This window comes from Pagrus pagrus (genome assembly GCF_965226575.1).
Source record: "Pagrus pagrus genome assembly, chromosome: 14".
In the NCBI taxonomy this organism is placed as follows: domain Eukaryota; kingdom Metazoa; phylum Chordata; class Actinopteri; order Spariformes; family Sparidae; genus Pagrus; species Pagrus pagrus.
The window spans coordinates 11,956,654-11,969,318 of record NC_140198.1 but is presented as its reverse complement, the minus strand read 5'-3'; the positions used below and the strand labels follow the sequence as shown (position 1 = coordinate 11,969,318).

General features: G+C 39.3%; 2 protein-coding genes across 2 annotated transcripts; one reads left to right on the top strand and one right to left on the bottom strand.

Annotated features, from left to right (window-relative positions):
* The first annotated feature begins 579 nt into the window (after nucleotides 1-579).
* On the top strand, nucleotides 580-7,181 carry ublcp1 (ubiquitin-like domain containing CTD phosphatase 1). Its single transcript, XM_084374477.1, has 11 exons — nucleotides 580-734; nucleotides 1,055-1,346; nucleotides 1,618-1,709; nucleotides 2,012-2,097; nucleotides 2,229-2,344; nucleotides 2,616-2,714; nucleotides 2,974-3,011; nucleotides 3,622-3,720; nucleotides 4,145-4,261; nucleotides 4,368-4,495; nucleotides 5,451-7,181. Exons 2-11 carry the CDS (start codon nucleotides 1,193-1,195, stop codon nucleotides 5,476-5,478), a joined length of 957 nt encoding a protein of 318 aa, XP_084230603.1. The 5' UTR covers nucleotides 580-734; nucleotides 1,055-1,192; the 3' UTR covers nucleotides 5,479-7,181.
* Nucleotides 7,182-7,403: 222 nt separating this feature from the next.
* il12bb (interleukin 12B, b) lies at nucleotides 7,404-12,193 on the bottom strand. The gene is made up of 9 exons (XM_084374511.1): nucleotides 12,099-12,193; nucleotides 10,876-10,969; nucleotides 10,643-10,744; nucleotides 9,522-9,695; nucleotides 8,520-8,625; nucleotides 8,268-8,437; nucleotides 7,844-8,004; nucleotides 7,635-7,753; nucleotides 7,404-7,475 (listed from the first exon to the last, which is right to left on the bottom strand). The coding sequence occupies exons 2-9, from the start codon at nucleotides 10,967-10,969 to the stop codon at nucleotides 7,427-7,429; spliced, it is 975 nt and encodes a 324-aa protein (XP_084230637.1). The 5' UTR covers nucleotides 12,099-12,193; the 3' UTR covers nucleotides 7,404-7,426.
* Nucleotides 12,194-12,665: the final 472 nt, after the last annotated feature.

The following is a 12,665-nucleotide window of genomic DNA, read 5'->3' as shown; positions in this document are numbered from 1 at the left end:
TATTTTAAGGAACAGTAATAACTAGTGAGGATCCAAGTAAAAACAAAATAAACAAAAAAGAAAAAGTGGAATACTCTGCTGCCACGTTAGACCGTTGTAATAAGAAGTGCCAGGGAATGTAACTGCATGCAAACTATGTCATTCACTGGACCAGAGATGGTATCTGTAAGTGCCCAAAAAACCACAAACAATATAGGTAAATCCAACAGTTAAAATTCAAATTATTTTATGTCACCAGGATAATGCTGCTGCTTTACAAGGGAATCCTGGGTAGCCTGCATAATGTACAGTCCGTCAATTGTACTGGTTAACAATTGAGTTGCAAACAAGAAAGAAAGAAGCTGTCATTGTATTTTGTTTCTTTATTTCTTTTTTTTCCCCCTTTTCTTTTTCTTTTCTTTCCTTTATTTCTTTTGTTTTCTTTTCTTTCCTTTATTTATTGTGTTTTCTTTTCTTTCCTTTATTTCTTTTCTTTTCTTCCATTTTCTTTTCTTTTCTTTTCTTTTCCGGATGAAGTATCAAACGGTTTTATGTTAATCTATGGAGATGTGGTCACTATGGTTACGAAGTTTCTCCTACGTCACTACCGGCAGTTTTCGGGACGCCAGGAAGAACAGAGCGTGCGTGCGCCTGCCGATGAATGAAACCGACGGGCAAACTTCATTCATTCATTTCACTTGTCGACGAAATTTGACAGTGTTTGCCGATAATCACATGTTAGCTTGTTCAGCCGGGTAAGGATACTTTAGCCGTGTAGCACAGTCAGCTAATGCTAGCTAGTTGGCAGGTTACCTCGCGTGTTTACATTGTTGCTAGTCAGTGTTAGCCATCTCATGCTAAAAATATCAACACCAGAGATTGTCGGTGTTTGCTCTGATTAGGGGGCATTTGGCCGTCGTGTCTTGAATTAGCCGAGCAAAACAACACATGCTCAACAACGGTGGTGTCATGTTTCAATCTCAGCGTTTCACCATCAGCTACTTTCTGTGTTTCTGCTCCAGCTACAGTGTGCCATCCTGACTCATCCCCTGTTACTATCCCCTCTTTTTGCTAGGAGTCCGTCCGCATGCTTGTGACTGTAGCTGGAAATATCCGCTTCTAAGTGTGTGCACTCGTCTGTGCCTGTGCATACATCACTCCAGCTGCAGCCGAGTGTGTGCGTGTGTATGTGTGTGAAGAGCCCGTGTGTGCCATGTCGGTGTCAGTGATCATAAAGTGGGGAGGTCAGGAGTACTCCATCAGCTCTCTGTCTGAGGAGGACACAGTGATGGACCTGAAACAGTCCATTAAGACCTTGACCGGGGTGCTGCCAGAGAGACAGAAACTACTGGGACTCAAGGTCAAAGGTGAGAGGGCATCAGTGATCATGAGTGCATTATACTTGGAGGAGCTAGGGTAAATAATGCCATATAATATAAAAACCTGGTGCGCAGGATATCAGGACTTCATATCTCTGTGTGCTGTCGCTTTACTGTTAACGATTGATATGAAACTTCAGATCAAATAATTTCACTTCCACAGGCTTTGGCTATGTTAACCCACATTCATAATTAGCTGGGGGGTTTTGGCTCAAGCGTGTCTATTTCTCAGTCTGATGCCTTTCATTTCTGCCTTCAGGTAAACCCGCAGAGGATGAGGTGAAGCTGGGCTCTTTGAAGCTGAAGCCAAACACCAAGATCATGATGATGGGTACCAGAGAGGAGAGCCTGGTAGGTGAAAGCGTGATAGAGGAATTAACTGACTACGTAGACATTTGGTTGGGACGCTGACTAAAGGACTGTTTGCTCAGATAACTGGTGATGTGCCTGAATAACTGGCTGATCTGCAGCTTTATTGGACATAAAAGATGTTGAGGGAATAAGTAGATCAACCGCTAGCTGCTGACTACAGTGTTTTCATGTTTGTAGGCCGAAATGTCCCCTAACTAGACTTATTTACTGTGTTGTGATAAAGGTGTCCCTTGGCTCACTGCTGCTCTTTAAACTGTGCGTGTCTGTTTTGTTTTGTGAAGGAAGACGTTTTAGCCCCTCCCCCTGAAAACGATGATGTGGTCAATGATTTTGACATCGAGGAGGAGGTCATTGAAGTGGAGAACAGGTTAGATGTTTAAATGTGATTTTTTTTTTTTTTTTAAATGTGTCTGGCTGTGTAGAAGCAAAATTTGTGAGAGGGCGTGAGGGAATATGTCTGTGTGTGTCTGAGATACAAATGTTTGGCTGCGTGTCTAGAGAGGAGAACCTGGCTAAAATAGCCCGCAGAGTGAAAGACTACAAGGTGGAGGAGCTGAACCCTCCCAGAGAAGGAAAGAGGCTGCTGGTACTGGACGTGGACTACACACTGTTCGGTAAGAATATGACTGGGAAACAACTGACCGTATGGCTGCATGTTACTGTAATATCGGATCTCCACTTTTTCTTCTCTTCATGTGTGCACAGGCATATGTTAAGAGAGGGCCACAGGGTCCAAAAATTGTATTTTGCTGACTCCTCCTGTGGTTGTAGTTAATACAACAAGATGCTTAACAAACTCTAAATCCATCGCTGTTTGAAAGCCTATCAGTTGCTGATTTAATCCAGGACATTGTGCATTGATGTCTGCATGCTGTGTGTGTTTAGATCACAAGTCATGTGCAGAAACGGGTCAGGAGCTGATGAGACCATACCTTCACGAGTTTCTGACATCAGCCTACGAGGACTACGACATTGTCATCTGGTGTATGTATCTCTCTCCTCTCCTCTCCTCTCCTCTACTCTCCAAGGTGTTAACTGGACCTATTTGCATGCATTACTGTAGATGAGTAGAAAAATATTGTTACTCGTAGGTCACTAGATTACCTCACTACAACAGTTTTTGTTTTACATCCATTGACTACTTACTATGTTATAACTATTTTTTGTTTTTGATTTCCTCTGTGTGTTGGTTCTCAGGAATCTTTTGGAATATACATCTTACACATGTTCTTTCTCTCCTTAGCTGCTACAAGTATGAAGTGGATTGATGCCAAAATGAAAGTAAGTATTTCACTTGTCCTTTTGTCTTGTCCTCCTTGATTTTTTAAAAACGTTTGGTTTACAAGTAATTTTTGAGTAGTTTCAGCGTTGGTTTTAGTTTTTTCCATTACATTAAGGGGGATATTTGTCGGGGGCAAGATTTAAGAAGTTCAGAATAGGTATTGCAACACAAGCACAACACTGTGACTGCAATTAAATCACTGTCATGTGAATAAAACACATGTAACTCCTTCCAAACTGATAGACTAAAACTAATGACAATTCCTGTATTTTGTATTTTATTTGAATTGGTTTTGTGAGTACACAAAATAATTTCATAATTTTCTTGATCTCAGTTAACTCAAATGTTTTTTCACATTTAGTTTTAAACTTTTGGTTTAGTTTTAGTTCACTATAATAATCTTGGTTCATATAAGTGTTGTCTTCAGAAATCTGATTATCACTATCTGACTGTCACCATGACTGTACTGTCACTTCTTTCTTGCCAAAAGGTGGCAGTGTTAATCCATTTAACCTCCAGTATTGAGGGTTTAGAGGGGAACAGAAACTCACACTACTGTCTGCCTATGTGTGTGTGTGTGTGTTTGTCTGTGTGTCCGTATGTGTGTAGGAGCTGGGAGTGACAGACAACCCAAACTACAAGATAACGTTCATGTTGGACAGTGCAGCGATGATCACAGTACACACCCCTAAGAGAGGAGTTGTTGAGGTTGGTACAAATCATAAATTATAAATATCGGCCTGTTTCACTGCGGCAGTAACACACATTACTGATGCAACAGAAGCATTTATGTGTATTTTTTCTATATATTTCATTGTGTGGTGGGCTTTAAGCACAGGATACGCAGTGAGTATAAATTTAGAAAAAGGGGAAAACACGTTTTATTATTCACTCAACTTGCAACAACAGTATAAGAATGTATACTGCACCATGCCCGGCATGCATGGTATCCTCTGGAGAGCCTTCCACAGCTGAAGGTGTGAGTTTGTGTGCAGTGACACTCGTGGTGAAGTATCAATTAGAGAAAGGGCCACACGCACACAGAAATAATAACATGTCTCTTCCTGGTGTTTTTGGCTTTGTGATAAGATAAAAGCACTTATATAGTGTGTTTGCTGACGTGTGTGTCCAGGTGAAGCCTCTGGGTGTGATATGGGGGAAGTACGGAGAGTTTTACAACAGGAAGAACACCATAATGTTTGATGACATCGGACGAAACTTCCTCATGAATCCACAGAATGGACTAAAGGTAGCCGGCCAGCATCACTGCATCGTTTCTCTTCTCTTCCCCATCATTGTTGGCTTTATGCTCACATTTTGCTGAAACTTATTCTGTGTGTGTCTGTGTTTGATAGATCCGGCCCTTCATGAAGGCCCATCTTAACAGGGAGAAGGACAGGGAGCTGTATAAACTGGCTCAGTACCTCAAAGAAATCGCCAAGCTTGAAGACTTCAGTGGACTCAACCATAAACACTGGGAGAGGTACGCACACACATGCTTGACAATAATAAGGACGATTGCAAAGTAGTAGTGAGATGCTTGTAAAACCTGTTAGAACTTCTTTTTTACAAGAAAATGATTAAAACAAATGTACATCCAGAACACACACAATAATAACTGGACAACCACATTGAAAACCTGGACAATGGACTGCAGCAGAGACTATTTTCTAATGCAATTTCAATATAAACATATAATATGAAACGTACAACAATAAAACGACTACAGTAAACAAACATCTACAGCCAAATAGTAGGTAGAAATTCTAGAGTAAAGATAGTAATCTGGAACAAGGAAATAAATAATCAACATAATGCAATATGCATTAGAATATGTAAATCATTGCACCAGAATTGTTGCAGTATCTGAGTGTATGTATTGCACAGAGATAACTGTGATGCACAGTAATAAACGTAGTAATGTAAAAGAACGGATTGCACATAATAGGGGTTATTGCACAGCGAATTAAGTCTAACATAGAATAAATAGGAAAGAGAATATGAGTCCATACAGAGCCTGTACAAATAGACAGTCACAGCCCTCGTCTCTGAATATGATCCTCTGCCATCAAGACGAGGCCTCTGTGTCAGTGCAAATCAAGCCGCTTGAAGCAATCTTTGTTTCAGTCTCCATCAATCCTCTGAACTCTAATGCTAAATCTTTGTGGAAAACAGCAACTTGTAGCTCTTCTTCCAGGATCTTTTTCAAGCGGCTGTGTTTCTTTTATGTTTTAAGATGCTCTCTTATGAAGCAACTGTCTAGCATTGTGTCAAACGCTTTTTTTTTTGTTTTGTTTTGTTTTTTTATGTGAGCAAACACTGTGCCCAGGACAAATTTCCCCTTGGGGACAATCACATTTCTCTCATCACTGTCTGAGATCAAAATGAATTCATCGAAATATGTCTAAAATCTGAAATATGTACATGTGTGTCTATAGGTACCTATCTAAGAGGCAGCACCACTGAGGGGGGACCGCATCCTCGGCAAAGACTGGGGCTGGGCGCGACCATCCCATGGTCCACTTCTCACACACACACACATAAAACACACACACACACGCACACAAACTTGACTATAACAAGTCCTTCATTTCAAACCTTACGACAGATCCAACACTAACCCTCCAGCCGACAACACTCAAAAGCTCAGGACTGAGATGGGCTTCCCAATTTCTATATTTGCATGTTCTCTGTCTCTCCCCCGAATCTCGCACTTTTTTTTTTTTTTTCAACTGTTGTTTGCATTTATTACAGAAATAATTGCAGTTACTACCAGTCAGTGTGGTAAAACCTGTGTGGGTTAAAAAACTACTTCTACATGCCAACTAGTCTAAAATACATCTTGAAATCCAGTCAAACAGCTTCTGAAAATATCTGAGATCTGTTAAACCTGCTCGATCTTCCAGATGGCTGAGGTTTACAGCATTTTCACGTTACTTAACGTGAAAACATGACTAAAAAATAGTAAATACTTTGATTATCAAGCATCTTTGTTCTACCAAGTAAGTTAAAAAAAGACAAATATAATTTCATTACGGTTAAGTTGTCGTCCACCCTGTACAACGCTTAAGTTTACATCTTTGAGAAGGAAGGATTGAAAAGGATTAAATCTGAAGTTCAACAGAAAATAATGAATAGGAACAAGTTACATAACATGTATCTAAAAGTGTCTTCACGAACTTAGGATATATCCACAATTTAAAGGTGCAATGTGTTTAGAATTTAAGTTGAAAACATTAACAAAAATTATCAACAGAATGAAGAAAATTCAGTTTTGACGTTATGAAATCTATATCGCCTGTTGCAGAGATATCTACTGAAGTTAGCATGCTGACCGGCTAGCACTGGTACAAAGCCCCTTATGCTAGCAGTGTAAACAACAACAGTCCCCTGGTCCCCGAGCTCCCAGTCCAAGTACGAACCTTACTGCAGTACATTCAACATCAAATTGACATCTGCAACCCACACAATTTAATGATAATATGCAATAATCCTCAAAGCTGCTTCGACATAAAAAGCTGTTGAGATCAAGACTGGTCGTAGCAGAAATCTGTCGTTCCTTCGCTAGCGGCAGGCCTGTGGGTTAGAGGATGTCACATGTGTACTGTATACATGCACAGTACTGAAGGCACATAGATGGTCAGGTGGATTGGTGTGTGAGCATATTTGCCCAGAAGTGTATCTCCATTGTTACATGCCACCACTGTGGCGGCACACAAGGTTGCACACAGTCAGTCGGTTCTAGTTTTTGTTTTTTGATGCAGAACTCGTCGGTCTGTGTTTTGTTTAGAGCTTTTATTGAACTGTTTTTGGTAACTTGAAATGTTAACGAACAAAGTGAGAATGAGGGATGATGATGAAACGCTCATTTTACAGTTTGTTCTTTGGTTGCTTCTTCATCGTCTGCGCTTATTGTCAACGCTTATTTTAAGTTATGGATGAAGAAGGGGAAGTGTCCGGGGAAGGTGTTTCCCCTCCTTATGAACAAGTAGCACCTGAAGCTCTTGGAAACGGGGGATGTGATTTCTTTCAGATCTTGTCAGGTTTACAGCTCTCTTGGACTTTTCAACTCCTTTTCATTTATTGAGATCTACCTTTTTGTGTTTTCCTCATCACATCCCTGACGTCCTGGCTGTAAATATGACAATAAACCTTTTTTTGTACCAATATTGCCTGTATTGTTCATTCTTTCTTTAGTCCTAATCTTTTAAAGTATTGAAACATTTCATCATAATAATCACAGTGCCAAAAGGTGCAGTAAATAAAAATGTTCAATTTATTAAGAATGATTTTTGAGTCGTCAATAAATACTTTACAGATATTAAATCTTTTTACAAAAATGTTTGAAATTAAAAAAAATAAAATAAACAGGAGTATAAAAACGTCTTCTTCACTCCTTGTGTTCTTCCTTCCTCTATGGCTGCAGCTCAAGGAAAGAGCAGTTCACGGTATTTTTGTTCACTCTGGAGACAGGAGAGGTTGGAGTGAGTCAGTGTGGATCACATCAATGTTTGTGGCATGACTTGGTATTATCTCGAGAAAAATCATAAACACTACTTTTGTAGAATACTCAGTCAAAACAGTTCTTAATCTCAATGGATTGAGTAATAGACGGTACTTACGAGCAGTAGCTCCAGGGGCCAAACGGCCCTCTGGTGTGCTTGTCCTGAGCTCGCACACAGATAATATACCTCCTGGTTTTGAAGTCGATCTCAAAGTTGGTTACCTCAGCGTCCTGGTACTGTACAACAGAAGAGGAGACATATTGAAGACAAACAGATGCTTTTTTACACTATAGAGATGTGTAACTGGGAGCTGATGTATTAATTACCCTTATGGGCTTGTCGCTGTGACACGTGTCTTCGTTGTGGACCACCTTGACCTGGAACTGCAGGCTGAAGAAGCTGCAGGGCTTCTCCCAGGTGCCAGGGTAGCTCCAGGTGAAATTCTTCCCATCAATGATTTGCAGGTTCTGGAGATTTTCCGGCCTCACTAAACAGGACGAGGAGGGGGAGGGATAAGGTGGAGACGGGGAGGAAACAGTACAGTGAGGAGTTTTCTGATGCTTGTTTTGTTGTTTATTATCCAACCAATTAGGGATAGACCGATTATTACGCTGGCTGGTTATTTTTATTTTTACTGCAAATATTGGTTTGAAATATATAATATATATATATAATATATGTCAAAGTGCTCAAAAACAAACCCATTGGCCATCTTCTTTCTAACACTGGCATTAAAATACAACCACTTACCGATCTCTCTCAGGTAGAACGTCTTTGTGTAGGCCTCCAGGCGAGAGTAGCTATATATGTAAATGATGAGGGAGATGCGATGCTGTTCCTCTTTGAACGGGCAGCTGGCATCTTGGCACTGAATGCTGGATCCGTCAGCATCCACCACACAGGGAATATTCTCCAAATGACTGGAATGAAGACAAACTGGTTGGTACAAATACCATCTACAACAGGGTGCATGATCTGGGATGAGTGTTGTGTGAGCCTCACCGTTCGGCCTTCACCAGGAGCACGGCAGCGTTGGATCTGTGCTCTGCTTTAGCCCAGGTGCATTTGAAGGAGCCTGAGTAGTTAGGTGCTGAACAGCGGATGTGACCTGGAGGAGCAAAAACCCTTTTTAGCTTCTGTTTGTGTTGAATGTCCCAGCGTTTAGACATCAATAAATCATTGCAAGATTAATTTTAGGATGTTAATTTAATTACTGTGAACAGGCCAAACAACCGAGGAGAAGATTGCCAGCTTCATACCAGCTTGTTTACTATATTTAACATTTTGTTCAATCAAATCAGGCACAAAACACATTGCCTTATGGCACAAAACCAGAGAAAGGATGAAGTCTTTTTAGTACAAACAGTGCCGAAGCTTTCAGAGCTTTTACAGGATCTTGCGATTTGTGAAAGGTGGCAAAAGAACCTTTTTAAAAAAATGTTTCATTTCTCCAATAAAGCAAAGGAGAAAAGGCTTTCATCTAGGAAACAAAATACATTTCGGGTCTCTTTTCAGAACCACTAACACTAACAATATGATGATGGGTGTGCACATTATGTCAGCCACATACTACACCAAGCGTGTTTATGCTACAGCGATTACATCAAAGTATCACCATGAATTTAAGATGCTGTGCTGGATTTACTTTCTTTCCATTTCTAATGTTCTCTTTGTCCCTCTCTCTGTCCAGCAGCATCCTTCCTTCCCATCATTACTCCAACTCTGATCCTTGTTTTGTCCACTTTCTTTGTACATATACCTCAATGTTCATCTTATCTGTTGAACACTGTCAGCTTTTGGACCGCAGCCCTCTACCTCTGTCTATTTATTCCCCATCTTATTGCACTCTCCCACCATCTTTCTTATCTATTCAGTGACATCTATCCTCCCGTCTCCTCCAATAACACAACAAATCTTTATCTGTCTCTGTTGGTCATTTCTTACACAGTGTAGCTGCTTTGTTCTTTCCCTTCATCCCCCTTTCCTTCATCTTTCTTATCTTACCTTTCCCATGGGATTTTTCTTTCAGTATGACAGTCTTGTTTTCCACTTGGATCATGATCACGGTGTGGTTGAGGTATTCTCCATCTGGGCCGAGGTGACAAGTGTAGTTTCCCCCATTCATCTCCTCTACCCGGACGTTCACCTGATTCCCCTGCAGAGCTGGGACCTCCACGCCTGGGAAAAGAGCATGGGTCAATGTAACACTGATGCCTATGATCAGTTTGTCATAAAACAGATAATGTGCTATATGATTGAAGTTTAATTTTCTGCAGAAAAATCTGTGTATTAAGATTCATTAGTATTGTATCATGTCATAACATATCGTAACATATTGTATAGTGTAACATATCTTATCATAACATATTGTAACATATTGTATATTGTAACATATCTTATCATAACATACCGTATCATATTGTATTGTATCACATTGTATCATAATATATCGTATGGTAATTTATTGTATGGTAACATTTGATATCGTATGATATAGTGTGGTCACAGATCTTTTCATAACATATCGTATCATATCGTATCATAACATATCGTATTGTAATTTATTGTATCGTAGCATATGATATCATATGATATTGTATTATATCTTATCATAACATCATATCGTAACATATCATATCGTAACATATCATATCGTAACATATCATATCGTAATACTTGCTTCATTTCATATCGTATCGTGACATATTGTATCATATTCCTATATATCATATCATAACATATTGTATCGCAACATGTCGCGTCATATTGTATCGTAACACATCATAACGTACTGTATTGTAACATATCGGATTATATCGTATCATAACATATATCGTAACATGACGTTTTGTATTATAACATACCGTATTATAACATATTGTATCATAATACATCGTATAGTAACATATATTGTAACATATCCTATCATATCTTAACATATTGTATCATAAACTGTTAGAATTTGTTTTTTGCACAATGTGTTATCTGTATATTTAGACTCATTAGTGTCGTATCATATCATATCATGTCATACCATATCTGATATATTGGCACATCAGAAGTGGTAGTGGTAGTAGAAGTAATATCAGTGGTAGTTCTTTTAGTAGCAGTAACAGTTGTATTACCGTTTTTCTTCCAAGTCACAGGCTGGTCCTGATAAGCTTCTCCACAGGTCAGAGGAACATACACCAGGCTGCCTTCTTCATTAGGCAACCTCAGGACCAGAACTATTTTATTCATAGACAAGAGACACGCACATACACACAGAGCATATTAAATCAACATTTATTGCATGTGAGGTGAAGAGACAAATGAAAAGGAAAAGTACTAGTCCGTAGAGGAACGAGGAGGTACCAACCATTATCCATCAAAGTCTCTATCTGGTGTTGGCTGCTGTCAGAGCTGGCACTGCACAGTGCAGCATACAGAAGCATGAGGAGCAGCGTGCGCATCTGAAAGAAAGGACAACGCAATAGTATAGTACAGGGACTAGAACCATTTTTTCATTAGTTCTAATATTTTTATTAGCCTCTGACTCCAATAATAAATATGGTTGTTAGGAAGAAAAAAATCCCTTACAAAATTGTCATTGATAATGGTGTTTTCACAGTTTCTGAAAACTTGACATTCTACAAATACAAGTAAAGTCTTAATCAGAAATATATCTACAATCCTAAAACTAATGTGGTGGAGTAGAAAGTACACTATTTCTGAGTATTAAGTATCCCAAAATGTGGATACTCAAGTAGGACAGTTGTTCCCAACCTTTTTCTCTTGTGAGCCCTTAAAATGAAGCAATGTCTACTTGCAACCGCTCTATACCTCTTAATGTATATGTTTTTCTACAAGCTGTGACCAGTTCAACCAAAGATTTTTGTCTTGTATCTGGAGAGAAATCTGTGTCCTGGATCTTATGTCTGAGGTCTCTCCTGTCACTAGATTTCCTTATTCTGAGAGCAGCAGACAGGCTGTCATCTTTTTGTGAGTTGGTTGAAGCGTGTTAAATCTCTTCCTTTCGATATTTTTTCCTCTTAGTTTTATCTTGATTTTATCTATTAAGAAGGAAAATTAGCCTGTAGTTTCCAAACAAAAAGTTTTATCTTCCTTCTGTAAATTATTAATTATTATTAACTTGCAACCCCTCTTGGGAACCACTATACTCATGCATACCAGCACTTCTAAAGTGCATTTAAATAATTTCAGCACATGAGTGAAAGTATTTTTTTTTTATGATACTGTAAGGAAAAAAAGAGTCTGAGACCAATGAAACGTGTTAACCTCAATATATTAGAATGAATGGCAACACTTAACATGAGTCTGAAATTAAGTTTTATGTGACTGAAATCCAGCTACTTATGATCGCATATCAATCAAAGTATGTAGAAGCTGTGAATGAAGATTCCTTAACTGGTCACACAAAGTTGTATTAACCTGATAAGTTGTTGTTGAGCAACAAGTATTCCTGATAGATCCTGCATTGATTCATAAATCATCATAGTCAAGTGTTAATCCTCCTTAAATATATGGTCTGTACCCTGATTACAAGACAGACAGGACAGAGAATGAGTGAGTAGATCTTACCTTGACAGCTGGACTTGATCCAAAAATTACACAACTGAGAGCTGACTTGGTGAGAGGTGAGATGGCTGCGCTGAGCTTGAGTTCAGTTCGTCTGCATGAACTTGGCGCACTATTGCTGTATATATGCAGTCCAGAAGCAGAAGGTCGAAAAACCCCTAGACACATAGAGGAACTTTTGCCTGTGGGTGTGTGGGATTTATTACCTGAGAGGATGATGACATTAAATCATGATTCCATCAGCTGGAAACACCAAAGGAATTCATATTAATAATGAAGCAGAAGAATGGATTATTTCTTCACATAGTTTTCCATCTGACTCTCTATCTTATGTTCAGCCCCATTCATGCAGTCATGAGGGAGATAACCACAGAGGAGGACAAAAGCACAATTATATCATATTCCATTGTGAAATTGTGTGTAAGTGCAGCCACACTTGAGGAAGGAAGTCGGAACAACAATAGAGACAGAAGCCGCGGGAAAAGGGAACTGTGAAAGCATGACAGCGTGCGGTGGTGAAAACTGAACAGGTACTTTGGAGAATGGTCATGAGCATTCTCAGGAATGAGA